The sequence below is a fragment of the Peromyscus leucopus genome, chromosome 5 (genome assembly GCF_004664715.2).
Source record: "Peromyscus leucopus breed LL Stock chromosome 5, UCI_PerLeu_2.1, whole genome shotgun sequence".
In the NCBI taxonomy this organism is placed as follows: Eukaryota; Metazoa; Chordata; class Mammalia; order Rodentia; family Cricetidae; genus Peromyscus; species Peromyscus leucopus.
In genome coordinates, this window is record NC_051067.1 from 48,342,286 (window position 1) to 48,357,840 (window position 15,555).

General features: G+C 46.6%; 1 protein-coding gene across 1 annotated transcript in view; it reads right to left on the reverse strand.

Annotated features, from left to right (window-relative positions):
* Nucleotides 1-5,717: 5,717 nt before the first annotated feature.
* Nucleotides 5,718-15,555, reverse strand: part of Nid1 (nidogen 1) — an 80,584-nt gene continuing 70,746 nt past the window's right edge. The window contains exons 16-20 of the mRNA XM_028859783.2: nt 13,520-13,691; nt 12,182-12,339; nt 11,092-11,215; nt 10,358-10,470; nt 5,718-8,009 (exon numbers count right to left, since the gene is read on the reverse strand). Coding sequence (XP_028715616.1) covers nt 7,888-8,009; nt 10,358-10,470; nt 11,092-11,215; nt 12,182-12,339; nt 13,520-13,691 — 689 coding nt within the window. The 3' untranslated portion in view covers nt 5,718-7,887. The remainder of the gene's footprint in view (nt 8,010-10,357; nt 10,471-11,091; nt 11,216-12,181; nt 12,340-13,519; nt 13,692-15,555) is intronic.

A 15,555-nucleotide genomic window follows, 5' to 3' on the forward strand; every position in this document is an offset into this window, starting at 1 on the left:
ACCTAAAAAGCTGAGCATGGCGGGGTGTACCTGTAACCCCAGTGCTAGTGGGGTGGACCTAGGCAGATCCCTCCGTCTTGCTGACCAGCCAGACCAGACAAATCTGTGACAGACCTGTCACTGAACATCAAATAGGGTGGAGAATTGATTGTGGAAGATACCCAATGTCTGCCTCTGACATACGTGCACTCCCATCTACATGTGTGTGTGCACGCGCGCGCACACACACACACACACAAACACACATTCTAAATATTCCTTTTTCTCTCCACACATTTTCCTTAAAATTGATCTTTACAGATTTGTGTTTAGGAGAGTTATACCATGAGACTAAAATTTCATCAGCGTGCCTAATGTTTTTTCTCACAGCAGCAGTAACATAGCTATTTCAGTCTACTTCACCCCAGCACTTACCTTGTCTGATTGTGTGTTTGTGTTTATTTCTACAAGTAGCACTTCCATGGGCACTCTACTCCTTAGAGTAGGAATCGTAGAGTCCATCTTTGGCATAATCATGGGACTGATTAGGAGCCAGCCTAGAGTCTGGGCTTCCTGCAGGCCTCTGCAAGTGATGGTCAAGGCCAGCTGGTTAATGATCTTCCTGACAACCTTGCTGCTGTGGCTTCTAGGGTTGGTACTATAAACTCAGTTCTGGCATTTTCCCATTGAGCAAAATCTTGGCCCAAATCTCTTTCCTCATAGGAGTAAGTTTCCATTTAAATACCCATTAGAGCTCTCATCTTCTGGAAATTTCTGTCTTTCCATTGGAGACATGGTGCCCAAGTAGCTCGGGCTTGAAGGATCAATATTCACCTTAAATAGAAGGATATACCTTCTTCTAAATTCATCTTCATGAATTATAGCTGAAACACTCTGCACTTTGACCCAGTTTACTTGGAGCAGGTAGAGGTGATTATCTGTGCTTCCTACACCTGTACACTGATGTGGCCTGGGGACTTCTCTGAGGACCCTGGCAGATGTCTTCCTGACTCAGTTGGTATCCACACTTCCCAGAGGTTTCTTTGCCTTTCCCTTCCGTGTGTGTGTGTGTGTGTGTGTGTGTGTGTGTGTGTGTGAGAGAGAGAGAGAGAGAGAGAGAGAGAGAGAGAGAGAGAGAGAGAGAGAGAAGGAAGAGGAGGAGGAGGAGAGAAAGAGAGAGATCTGACTCAGGTGTCCTTCCTCAGGTTCTTTGAGGCAAGGTTACTCATTGGCCTTGAATTTGCCAAGTAGGGTAGGTTGGCTGGTCAGCCTATCTCTGCCTCTGGCTTTTTGTTTGTTTGTTTTTGTTTTTTGGGTTGTTTTTTTTTTTTTTTCATTTTTCGAGACAGGGTTTCTCTGTGTAGCTTTGCACCTTTCCTGGATCTCGCTCTGTAGACCAGGCTGGCCTCGAACTCACAGAGATCCGCCTGCCTCTGCCTCCTGAGTGCTGGGATTAAAATTGTGGGCCACCACCACCCTGCTCACACTGACTTTTTTATGTGAGTTCTGAGGATTGGACTATGGAATATCCTTTTAGAATGTATAACCTGCGTTCACACGAATATTTTCTCATCAAGCTCTCAAGCATCTATGCACACCGCTGTGCTCTCTCGAGATAGGCATCAACTGGGGTGTCAGTAGGCAACAATGGGTAAAGTCGGTGTATCTCCTTAAGATGCAATGTTTTTGCTGGTGTATTGGTCAGCTGAAGGTCTGTAGCAGAGAGCCACAACTGGGTGATTTAAACAACAGAAGTATTTTCCCGTTTTTGGCTTAGAGTTCGAGGTTGAGATGTTGCGGGGGTGGCAAAAATTTCTCTGGAGGCTGCAGGTATCTCTTGGTTTCCTTGCCTTGTATCGCCATCACCCCATCTGTCTTCCCCTCTCATGGAGTCTTCTATGTGTATACTATCTTTGAGTCCACTGTCTCCTTTAAATAAAAACCAATTGGGTCAAGGTTCACCCTATGATTTCATCTTCATCTGACTATATCTGCAAAGACTTTATTTCTAAATATCACATTCTGAACTACTGGGGTTAGGACCACACCTATCTTTTTGGAAGGCCACAATTCAACCCTTAGCAGATGTTAATGCAAAATGAAATTTTGTGGAGACCTACAGAGGTTTCCTAGTGAGAACTTACTAGGGGTCTGAGAATCTGAGCTTGCTTTACCCAGCAGGGCTGCATAAGGGGATGATTTAACCATGGGTGTGGTTACCAGGTGTTTGGAAGGGTCTACACTTGCCTGTGTGGTATGCTTTGATCTTGCTTCTTGACATGTTAGCAAAAGCCCTTTTGAATAAACGGAAATGGCCTTTGGGTAGTAATCCTAGCTCTCTTGAAGCTATTCTGTGTTTCTGTCTTTCTTCTCATTGGCTAGGTCTCTCTATCTATCATTTCCTAATTCTTCTCTCCTCCACCTAAGAACCCTTCAAAAGGTAGGAGAAGGTTGGAGCTGGCCTCCCACAGAATTTTATGAGTAGGAGAGATGGATCAGTCGTTAAAAGAGCTTGCTGCTCTTCCAGAGGATGAGAGTTCCCAGTATCCATGTTGGCTCACAACCTCCTGTAACTCCAGCTCCAGGGGATCTGACACCCTCTTCTGACCTCTACTACATACATGTGCACAGATACACACAAACACATACACCATTAAAATTAAATCTTAAAAAATAGAAATGATATTTTACATTTAATGTATTATGAAGCTTGTCTGTTGGTCCACACCTATAATCTCAGCACTTGGGAGGTGGAAACAGGAGGACCAAGAGTTCAAGGTCATCCTCAACTGAACAGGGAGTTCCAGGCTAGACTGGGCTGCATGAGATCTTATTTCAAATAAACTAACTTAATTATATGGAGTTGAACACAAGATTCATATAGATTTGTAAAGACAAACCACAAAATGCTCCTCCAGCAATCCTGGCTCTGGATAGGCTCAACTATCCCGCCAGTGTCTTCCCATCTCCCCGCTGCGGTGCCCTGCCCCAGGGGTGCAGTGCGGCTCTTTTGACCTGGACAGCATTTTGATAAGGAAATCTGGACTGTGCTACAGCTGAGGGCTACCATCATGTTGATCACAAAAGAGGAAACAGGCGGGGAGAAGGGACAAGGTAGTCCCAGCAAACGATAAAAGCTTCTTCATTTTGTTCAACCAAAGCAACCAGAAGAACATTAGAGGTTCTTTTGTTCTGTTTTGTTTTGTTTCAAGACAGGGTTTCACTGTGTAGCTTTAGGGTCTGTCCTGGAACTCCCTCTGTAGACCAGGCTGGCCTCGAACTCACAGAGATCCACCAGCCTCTGCCTCCCGAGTGCTGGGGTTAAAGGGGTGCACCACCACCGCCCGACAACATTAGAGGTCTCTAAGAGCTGAACAATCTTTATAAACCCCCTCCCCACTGCCTCCCCAGCAGATGACGGTCCTATCTAATAAGAACATCAAGGATCTGAACTGGGAGCGTAGCTCAGTGGTAGAGAGCTTGTCTAGCATGCATGAGGTCTCAGGTTCGGGCTCTATCTAGAACCACAAGAACATAAATGACACCGGAGCGCACTCTTAGGTGACACTTGAGACCTCTAACCTGTTTTTCTTTCTGACTGTTGACCCAGTTGTACAACTTTGAAGGATAGACTGTATTTATAAGATGCCAATACAGGTATCTAGTGCCAGACCCCTAAGGCTCCTGTACTCATACAGGCCAAGCCATTCTATTTCTAGAAAACTCAGTTCAAATTCTTGTTCACTGTTATAGGTGATTTCCCACAGGGGTGGGAGGGCCACTTTGGGAAAGGCCCAGACCCATATGTACCTGTTGTGGTTTGAATGTAGTTTGCCCCTCTTAAACTAATGCCGGAGTTTAACCCCCACTGTGAGGTGTGTGTGGGGTGCAGCTTCAAAACAACTCACCTCGGTGTTTACAGGCTGGGCCTTGGGGAGGTTGAGTAACACCAGTTCGGGTCATCTGGCAATGCCTCACTCATTCAGCGGCTCTGGCCGCCCTCTTGCGGTCTTCTTTGGAACTGCCTTGGCAAACCAGCTGGAACCAGTGGTTCTCAACCTTTCTAATGCTGCGACCTTACAGTACAGTTCCTCGGGTTGTGATGATCCCCCAACCATAAAATTTCATAACTGTAATTTTTCCCTGTTATAAATCATAATGTAAATATCTGATGTGAGACCGCGAGGGGTCATAGCCCATAGCTTGGGAACCACCGAGCTAGATTTAAGCTGAGTGCCTAGGTTGAAAGCAGGCTGCGTGGCCCTCTAAGCTCACCAGTGCCCTCCTGGAAGCCAAGCATCCAGGAAGCCATTCTCAATGACCTCGGGCTTTCTGGCTCTTCCATAGCTTGATTCCTGGGCCATCTTAACAAGGACCACATGGACCCTTGTAGGAGTCCTGCTCCCTTGCTAGGGCCTCTGAGAGTCTGGCTGCAGCCTTTGGGCTCCACATCCTGGTAAAAGAGAAAATGGACAGAGATACTATGGGGGTGGGGGGGGACTGAAGGATTCCCAACCTCCTCTTCAGAACTGTGCTGTTCAGATGGGTGTGTTCAAGTAGCCGCTCAAAGAATGGTTGCCGGGCCAGGGGTAGACTGGTTACCGAGGAACATACACAAAACCATAGGCTGGATCCCTAGCACCAGGGTCTCATGTAGCCCAGGCTGACCCAGACAGAACTCATTATGTAGGCAAGGGTGGCCTTGAACTTCTGATCCTTCTGCCTCTACCTCCTGAACTAAGGATCAAACCCAGGGCTTCACACATGCCAGTAGGCTTACATCCCCAACACAAAACAAAGCAAGAGGACCCAAGTTCGAACCCCAGGATCCATGTAAAAAAGTTTGACATAGTAGCATGGGCTTGTAATCCTAGTGCTTGGAAGATCCGTGGGGCTCCTTGGGGCTCAGTGGCCAGCCAGCCTAGCCCATTTGAGGAGTTCTGGGTCTCTAAGAGACCCTGTCTCAAAACAAACAAATAAGCAAGCAAGCAAGCAAACAAACAAAAACCTGAAAAGAAAAAAGTGAACAGCACCTGAGGAATAAGGCCAGGCCCCACCCCAGACTACTCTAAGTGAAGGCCATAAACAGCAGCAGGCACCCAAGCTCCTCCCTACATCCCCAGGCCGATCTCTTTTGATTCTTTTGTCTTCCTTGTCTGCCGCTCCTGGTAAACCTGGATAATCCTCAAGTCTAGCCCAGATTTTATCTGATTAACAATCTTTTTGCTGTTGTGATGTTTTGAGACAGGGCCTTGTTATGTAGCACAGGCTAGCCTCAGGCTTGTGTTCACAACACTCAGGAGATGGAGGCAGAAAGATCAGAAGTTCAAAGTCATTCTTCGGTACATTGGGAATTAGAAGCTAGTTTGGTATATGGGTTCTTGTAAAAGGGGTTAGAATGAGGAGGAGATAAACAGATAAAAAGAAACAAAAAAAAATCCATAAGAGTAATTTAGAGTCTGTGATATAATTAATTTTCAAGCCATTCATAAGCCATTGTCTTCTCCGAACTGTGCGACTAATAAAAAGCTCATTAGGGTAAGAGTCTTGGGTCCCCTAGGTTTCGCCAACCATTAAATGGTCTGTTTTCCCACCATGAACTGGCTGCAACATTACACTGTGGTTGCATAGGCCTTTGATCCCAGTTCTCAAGATACGAGGCAGGAGGATTGAGAGTCTGAGGTCAAGTCTAGGCTTCAACATAGCAACACCCTGTCACCATGGAACAAAACAACAAAAACAAGACAAAATAAGATTTTATTTCTAACAGTTGTTTTTTTTTTTTTTTAATTTTCTGCACTAAGATTTGTACAACTGTAAACTCAAGGAGTCATCCAATACTTGTATACATCTGGAGAACCATTAAAAAGCACCTTCGGTGGTTTCCACAGTTTAAGAATTTACCATGTAAAACATTTTAGAAGGAATCTAGTAAAATGAATAAAAGTTACAAAAGATGGATATCATGAGGAACATGAGAGAGGGGGCTTCATAAAAATGACTAAAAATCAACCGAGGCTACCCGATGAGGCCGCACAGAAGATTCACACGGCCCCTAAATCCTGTGATATAAATCCCAATTGTTTAAGTAAAGACTTCCTCCCAGTTCAGGCTCCCAAGTCCAATGTAAGCAGGTTGAGATGGAGGTAGGAGGAGACGGGATTGGAGGCTGAGTGTCATAAAGCTAGAAGAAAAGGAGGTAGGGACTCCATTCCCCAAGAAAAGCATCAGACAAGGTCTTCTATGTCTTCAAGGTTAAACATTCTCTTGCAAAATGTGCCATTTTCTCTGAAGTTACTTAAGGGTTTTAGTTTTAGCTGCCTTTAAACCCCTCCCCCACCATTTCCTCTTGGGTTTTCCATTCCTGTTCTCCATCCACAGTCCCACTAAGTCTTGTCTACGCCCTTACCCTACACTGTGCTGAAGTGAACTTCTGATGCTTCACTTTCAATCCAAAATTTCTATTGCTTTAAGTGTCTTGGAAGCGGTTAAAAAAGAGATAGAGAGAGAGAGAGAGAGAGAGAGAGAGAGAGAGAGAGAGAGAGAGAGAGATGAGAGATAGAAGAATAGAATGGTGTCTCTGCATATGGTCAGGGGATATCTTTGAAACAAATAGCAGACAGAAACATGGAAGGCAGCAACAGTCCCTTGAACTTCACCAATGAGCACAATGAGCAATTAAGGGTCTGAATCACTAGTAGAAACACCCAGTTAGATCTTCCGAGATTGGGTCTTCAGATGGAGATCTAGCCAGCAAAAGCCTTAGAGAGAGAGAGAAACAAAGAAACAATTCTAAAATTAAGGGACTATGATGGGCCACTACTTTATTCAAGCCCTACCCCAGCCTGGGCTCCAGATGACTCTCCGTGAGAGTACTTGGAAACCGGTACCAGGAGTGGGACTGAGACTCACATGGCATCACAGACCAGATGCTAATACAGGTACTTTGGCAAAGAGGAAGAATTTGCTACGATTCAAGACACATCAAAATAATAATCCCCTATCCTCAAACATTTCGACGCTACCATCTTGAAATTCCTCTCACAGGACAGTTCTTTGACTGTCAATGGCTACGGCTGAAATACCAGGATTTTTCCATCTGGGAGGGGCTGCTTATTACCATCCACCAAATACCACGAATTCCTAGGAGAAGTTGGGCTTTGATCACTTGGCAAATCGTGCTCACCAAATTTAGAGTCTTAGACAGGGGGAAGGTGGTACACAACAGGAGAGTCGCTAGATGGGAGGTAAAGACAGAGATTAGAGTACCAAGAGAAAAAGTTTGACTCATACCCTTGCCTAAGCTGGACCTGGGTGCTATGTTGAGAACCGGACAGGCTCTCAGGCACATCAGAGTAACGACTGAGCTTGTAAAGCTACAGACACGTAGCCTGATCAGGTCTTCGGGAGACTGCTTACCATGGAGGAGTCTAAGATTAGGAAAGGCCCTATGGCTCTGGCATGGACACATAATTTTCACCCTGAAATTTTTTTTTGAAGACAGGGCACCATGTAATCCAGACTGCCTTTGAACCCTGCTACAGAGACAAGATTAGCCTTGAACTCCTGATCTTCCTGCCTCTACCTCCCAAGTGCTAGGGTTACAGGCGTGCACCACTCTGCTGGCTTTTTACCCAGAACTCTATAATCTTGTCTGAAGACCGGGGTCAGGGAGTATGTGGGGGTCCTGCCCTCATGTTGGGGTAGAGACCTTCCCATTACTGAGCTCAGGGTGACTGTTTTAGGGGAGAATGAGAGGAAGTTGTGGGGGCTCAGGCTAGGCTAGACCTGGGCCTAGGGGTCACTCCACTGCAGGGCAATTTTCAGTGAGTCGTTTCTTCAGATCAAGTCGTTTCAAGTAGGATGTTGCTGTGAAATACTGGGAGAGGGAGCAAGGCGTTCTTGTCATCACTTGTGCTCAATGCAGTCAACTCCCAAGGTGTTGTCAGGACACCGGCAGGTTCTGCTCCCCGGAGTGGGCAGGCAGAGGTGGGTACAGCCACCATTGTTCACTGAGCAGTAGTTGTGGCCTGGAAGAGATGGAAGTCAGCGTCATAGTCTCCTCTCTGACTTGATCTCCACAGCAGCCTCCCCAGTTAACCTCCTTGTAGGTTCAAGGGGCCAAGATAAGTGGCTGCTTGTTTCTTTATCATAAATTTATCATATTAAGCCAAATCTCTCATAAATAAGAAAGGTAAGAACATGCATTCTTGACTTGGAGGTGTCGTGGTTAATGTGGATGGTCAGCCTGGAGAAATTTAGAATCCCAACAGAAGCACACCTCTGAATATGTCTGTTAGGAGTTTCCAGATTAAGTTAACTGAGCTGGGAAAATCCACCCTGACATGTGGGCAACACCTTGCTGTGGGCTGGGTTCCTGGAATAAATACAAAATGAGAAGGCAAGCTGAGCCCCAGCATGCATCTCTCTCTGCTTCCTGACTGCAGGTGCAAGGTGACCAGCTGCCTCACACTCCTGCCACCATGTTGACTCTACCCTTAAACTGTGAGCCACAATAAACTCTTTCTTCCTTAAGTGGCTTCTGTCCAGTATTTTGTCGCAGCAATGAGAAAAGGAACTAGCACAGGGGGGTGGCTGTACAGAATCTATTCCACAGATTATGGGGAGGAGGGGACTCTCCAACTCTGCTGTGGAATATTGAACTATGTAAAGTTGTGTTACATTTGCTTCTGCCCCAGATTGCTTTAACTATGTAAAGGTGTGTTACATTTGTTTCTGCTGCCTTTGTTAATGATGTAAAAACGTGTTACATTTGGTTTTGCTGCATTTGTTTAATTATGAAAAGATGTGTGTTGCTGTTTCACCTTGCCTGCCTAAGACACCTGATTGGTCTAATAAAGAGCTAAACGGCCAATAGCTAGGCAGAGAAAGGACAGGCGGGACTGGCAGGCAGAGAGAATAAATAGGAGGAGAAATCTAGGCTTGAGAGAGAGAAGAGACTGAAGAAGAATAAAAGGGAGAAGGAGGAGAGAACAGGAACACACCTAGAGCAAGAAGCCAGGCAGCCACCAGCCAGACAGACTCAAGAGGCAGTGAAAGTAGGATATACAGAAGGAAAGAAAAGTCAAAAGCCCTGAGGGAAAAGGTAGGTAAAGAGAAGCGGGTTAATTGAAGTTAAAGGAGCCAACCAGAAATGTGCCTAAGCTAGGCCGAGCACTCAAAGCTAATAATAAGTCCGTGTCATGATTTGGGAGCAGGTTGGTGGCCCAAAAAGAGAAAGCCTGGTGCACAGCTCCAACATGGAGCTGAAACAAAACAGCAGATATTTTCCATCTAACACACCCATGGCCTCCTACTGAGTGGGAGCAGGCGAGAAAGAAGATGGCTTAGGAGAGAAACCTTTGAGAGGAGGCACAGTTGAACACAGACTCTGGATCCATGCCACGAGGACCCAGCTGCAGCTCCGCTGCTGTAACTGCATGAGATTCTGAGCTTGATGCTTGCATTTCCCATGCATGATATGGAAATAACAGCATCAACCACACAAGACAACTTACATGAACTAATGAACAAAAGGAACTCGGAACTGTGAGCTGAAACATATAAGATACTTAGGCCACAGGAAGCATTATATATTTGCATCTTGTGTGTTTGTGTACACATGCATGCATATCCATGTGTATGTAGGCGCATGTATGTGTGTGTGCATGTGGAAGTCAGAGAACAGCCTCAGATGGCATTGTCTCCCTTGAGACAGAATCCTCTCATTGGCCCGAAATTTTCCAGTAGGCTAGGCTGGCTGGCTAGTGAGCCCCAAGGACCCTCTTGTCTTTACCTCCCCATTGTTGTAGTAACATGTCACCGGTCCAGCTCGTTTTTATGTGGGCTCTGGGGATTGAACTCGGGTCCTTACACCTGCAAGCATGCACTTTAGCTGCTGAGTCATCTTCCCAGCCCTGCCATTTTTCTTATATGTCACTTTCATTTTTATTAGGCCAAATGGGTGAATGTTTAAAAATATCAGTGATTCAACAGTGAGTTCCTTTTTGGTACTTGAAGATTGTACACATCAAGACTCAGCCCAAGACTCAGGATGTTTCCTGACCACATCCATGCCATAACTTCATGCTTCTCATTTATGTCTCTGGCTCCCCACTGAGTAATGAAGACTCTTGGTGAAAGTGACCACATCTCATCCACTGTGGCCACTGGCAGCAGCATGTAGGCTTTGAGCTTCAGGACACCCCCCAGATACTGGAGAAAGCAATGATGGACTGAAATATCCATCAAGAAGGGATTTCCAGGATACTCAAGTTGAGCTTTCTACAGGAAGGAGCCTAGGGCTGTATTTAAGCCACCATGATACGCTTAGGGACTCTGAGTGTTGACCCCACATTCAGCAGCAAGGATGAGTTACCTTGGGGGCACTGGGACAGGGCGATGGTGATGCCGTAAAGCCGGGTCTGCTTGTGGGGGTGGAAGATATCCATCTCTTTGGATATAGCAAGGTCCATGGCAATCACTGAATTCCTGCAAAGCACCAAAGCACGGAGAGTGAGCATGCATCTGCACGAGCATGATGGCTTGCACTGTTCTCAGTGGCTTACAGCCCCTCTGTGGCTTGGAAGAGGAAAAGACATGGTGTCTTGTCTCTGGGTATTCCTCCCCTTGGGCTGGGCCAAGCCTGTAGTTCATCGCCTTTTTACAGTATAGGCCCAAATAACCTAGCTCTCGCCTCTGCTCTAAATTCTAGGTGACATATAGGCTCTCCTGGCCAGCGGCCTCCTTTGTAGGAAGGTCTGGTCCAGAAGCAGCTGTGGGACTACTGCCATTTTTAAAACTACATTGATGTAGAGGTGTGACATAATCATGGAGCCCACCAGCCATGTGACCGCAGGCGGCTCCTGGGGAAAGAACAGACATGCTCAGTAAGTCCCAGGTTCGGGTACTATTAACGGCACCACTGCTCCTCTCTGAGATCTGCCAGCCCTCTTCCTCTGCCTTCTTCTATAGCTCCTGACAGCCAGGAGAAGGGAAAAAGCAGGCATCACTGGAGGTCAAAGGTTAGGACAAGAGGCCAGAGGCAAAGACCTCCATAGACAACGGGAAGGACAAAATTCTGCCCAGCCCGCACGGCAGCAGCCTACATACGTCTTCCAGTCTGTGTAGTACAAATTCTTCCCATAGCTCGTCACAGCGAAAGGATACTGGAGCCCTTCGAGAACCTTGCGTCTGCCGGGCTGAGCCGGGTTCAGGCATTCTGCTCTATGGGTGCCTGTGTGCAGCAAACACAAGTTGGTCATTGTTCATGCAAGAAATAGGCCCTTTGTGTCAGAAAACAAGAGTCTGAAAGACAAGGGAGGGGAAGTTCAGCATTGCAATGACATGTCCTGGGCAACACAGAGGGCTGGCTCCTCAGTGCTGACATTCCGTTTCTGCCTCCTGCCTTTCCCCTTTCATCAACCTACACCCACCTGAGTTCCGGCACCCACACCTGGCCCTACGAAGCAGATGTGAGCCAAGGCAGAGAAGCCACAGCCTGCCCTGGTCTTCCCAGCCCTTTGTCTCTGGAGGAGCCCCGCTATCTTCTGGCTTTTGCTCAAGTCCCTCCCCTCTAAGCCTAAGGACCCTTTCTTCCCAGAGCCGGGGTTCTGAAGAACGGCAACAGATCAGCAGCTGTGACTGGCCTGCCACTAATACCTACAGGATGGCTGTCACAGGCTGATACAAGCATGTAAGTGTTCACACCTCACTCTTGGTCCTAATTAGTTGTAGGGCAGAGAAGGCATTCAGCCACAGACTTTCACAGGGAGAGGTGAAGGATGGGCCTCCCGGATAAGCATCATTCTCACATTTCATCTCAAGCCTGAGGGGCACCCTGCACAGCTGAAGCAGGAGCCCCTCAGGGACTCTATGCAGGATGCTCTGTTATCTCTGGAGATACAGCATAGGCAGGGTCCTAAATTCAGTCCTCAGCAACCTCCCACCAAAACAGGAGTTGGCCATTTTTTTTTTATAGAGCCATAGAGCAATTGTTTCAGGCTCTGTAGGCCAAAAGGCAAAACAAAGATGATACCAGGTATTTATAACAACACATAAATGGTAACATTTAACAGTATAAAAATTATTCTGAGCTTATTCTCTATAGAGAAACAGGCTGTGGATGAGATTTGCCATCTCTAGAGCAAGAACAATAAGAAAATGAAGAACTATATGCACATGATCTCAAGCTTCCTGTTACCTGCATCCACCCAGCAGAGCTGAGAGGAGAATGCATCAAAGGTCAGGCCATTGGGCAGGCCCAGGTTGTCCTGTGCAAGAATCCTCCGGTTGGTGCCGTCCATGTAAGAAGTCTCAATTTTGGGATTCTCTCTGTTCCAATCTGTCCAATAAAGGTTCCTGAAGAGGTAACAGGGGAGAAAGAGGAACAAGAGCCTGAAAACACTTTCAGAGAACCAGGGAGGAAGCGCTCAGCAGACAGGAAAACAACACAGCTAAGTGAGACCCTGAGATGCTAAAAGAGATTCTAGGGTTATCTTGGCTCTTTGTTCAAATGGGGTTATCTGTTATTAACAAATTCTGCTTCCTCTATAGTATCTTGGGAAAGCTAGTAAGAAAACTTGGAGGTCCTGGGGCGGGGACGGGAGGGCAGTTCAATGGGCAAAGTGAGGACCAGTATTCAATCCCCAGTATTATGGAAAAAAGAAAAAAGCTGAGTGTGGTGACTGAGGCTTGTGATCCCAGGGCTGGGGAAAAGGAGGCAGGTGGGTCACTGGGTCTCTCTGGCTAGCCAGCTTGCCCTACTGGGGGAGGGACGGGCCAGTGAGAGATCCTGCTCAAGGTGCAAAAGGTGGCCATTGCCTGAAGAATGATACACAAGGCTTGTTATCAAACACACATGCACACACACACACACACACACACACACACACACATCAACTTTGGACCTGACATAAACAAACAGTAATTCCCTGAGTAATAAACCTATGTAGGAGGCCACAGTAGAGCAACATGGTATAACTAAAGCAAGATGTAGATACCAGCAAGGTAGTGATGGAGATGTCTGCTGCATGTGAGGGGGCTGAGTGGCCATAGCACAAGCGATGTTGTCTCCAAGGGAAAGCATCAAAATGTCTAGGAGCTTGGGCCTGGGGTGTAAGACCAAGAGCTTGCCATATAGTGAAACGGGAGAAAGCCGCAATGGGCCGAAAAGGGGACTCCAGGATGCTCAAGCCACATCTGCTCCAACAAGGAGTGCCGGGGTATGGTTAGGCCACCCCAACAGCCTCACGGTTTTTATGCAATTTGAGTATTAGTTCACATTCACTATATAGAAATGACTCGATTTCTGAGCTGTCACCCTACAAAGTCTCTTGACAAAATTGTGAAACTGGACCATGGTATAAAGTCCACATTGTGGTAACTGTGCCCACAGCTCATCAGTGTGTAGACTTGGTTTCATCTTGCATGGATGAAACATCTCAGGAGAGCAATGCTGGCGTTAGAACCTCCTCTGAGACCACCCAAGAAAGCCAGACACTCAAAGAAGAGACCGACACATGTGTGTAGGCAAACGCACCCTCTTACGGAGTCTGTCACAATGCCTCTGGGATTCACCAACCCCGTGTCAAACAGCACTCGACGCTGTGTGCCATCCATCTTTGCGACTTCTATTCGATCCTGCTGAGAGTCTGTCCAGAAGATGTTGCGGCCAAGATGGTCAAGGGCAATGCCTTCAGGGCTTCCAAGATCTAGAAGGAAAACACTGAGTCATACCCTAGCCTATAAGTTTGCTGGTTTACTCAGTTATCTTAGACATGGCGGTCAAACCTTGAGAAACCAAATGGGAATACAAAATTCTTACTGTTTATGGGTAATCTTCCAAGTGACAAATTAAAAAATGCTACCCATCCATCCTCACCCATCCACTGGGTACCACACCAGGAACCTGGAAGGTCACTGTGACAAAGATGCAACCCTGTCCATTAAGAAGCCCACAGCCAACCACCATCCAAACTGAGGTCTAGTTTCTATGGGCAGATAGAGTGACAGGACCAGAGGAGGACTGGAGTTCACGAGGGAAGGGTTCTGGAGAAGTGTGGGCACCTGTCGAAGAAGCTGCTTCCTGAAGAATAAGAGTTTATCAGACAAGGACCTTGACTAAGTATTTTCAGATATAAAGAAGACTACAAGTGGCTTGAAGTGGGCTGCAAGTCATTTTCTATGGCCAGAGACCATGAGAGTGAAGGAGTAGCCCTCAGTGAAATGAGGACGGAGGTAAGGAACTCATAGCACATCTCAGATGAACAGGAGACATGGAATCTTTTTTTTTTTTTTTTTGGTTTTTCGAGACAGGGTTTCTCTGTGTAGCTTTGTGCCTTTCCTGGAACTCACTTGGTAGCCCAGGCTGGCCTTGAACTCACAGAGATCCGCCTGGCTCTGCCTCCCGAGTGCTGGGATTAAAGGCGTGTGCCAACACCGCCTGGCCTGAGACATGGAATCTTAAGTGAAGATATAATGCTAGATTTTTCTTCCTTAGTAATTACAGGGCGGGGAGGCATTTCAAGAAATAATATTGCCGATCACACTGTTAGTACTTGAATATGGGTGTAAAGGGTAAAAAGAAGGTATTTGGTGATTGCAAATTACACTCCCCACAACCTTCACTGAACAGTAACAGCAATCAAGACACAGGTTGGCACTGTGAAATAAATATTCCATGTAAGTCACTGTAAGTTAAAAAGTAGGAAATGACATGGTAGGATTTATTGACATCCTTGAGTCTTCCCTGTCCTAAGCAGAGGAGCTCTGACACTCATTTAGCTTGGCTGGAGAGTGAGTGCCAAGGGACCCCACCAGGCTGCACTGCCCCAGGCATCTGGCGTTCGAGAAAATCATCCCTGCACGATCTCATCCATACACAAGCAAGTCAGCCTCTCGCCTCAGCCTTTCCTAGACTCGGTTTGGTGTGGGAACAGCAAAGTTCCTGTCGGGGGCTAAGGAGATGGCTCCGTCCATAAAGTGTCCTCTGTGCAAGCATGAAGACCTAAGTTCAATTCCAAGTACCCGTTAAAAAAATCAGGTGTGGCAAAGCCACCTATAATCCCAGCATTGGGCAGGCAAAAAAAAAAAAAAAAAAAAAAAAAAAAAAAAAAAAACAAAACAAAAAAACAAAACAAAACAAAAAAAAAAAAAAAAAAAAAAACAAGAGAATCTCTGGGGTTTGCTGGCCTCCAGGGTAGCCCAATCGATAAGCTCCAGGTTCAGTAGGAGACCCCATCTCAAAAAAGAAGAAGAAAGGTGGAGAGTGATTGTAGTAATCACCTGATATTGGCATGCATATGTGCGTGCGCCCCCAACCCCCACCCCACACACAGGCCTCTGGCAGGAGCCCAACCAGAGGACAGTGATTCAGAACCACAAATGGTTAGCATATGGTTTATTATTCATAGCCAAAGAAGAGCTGTATAAAGTACAGCTCTTTCCCACACCATAAGAGGCCCAGGAACAATGAAACTGCCTCCCAGGGGCTTTCTGTGGCTTTCAAACAGAATACACACACACACACACACACACACACACACACACACACACACACACACACACACACACGCT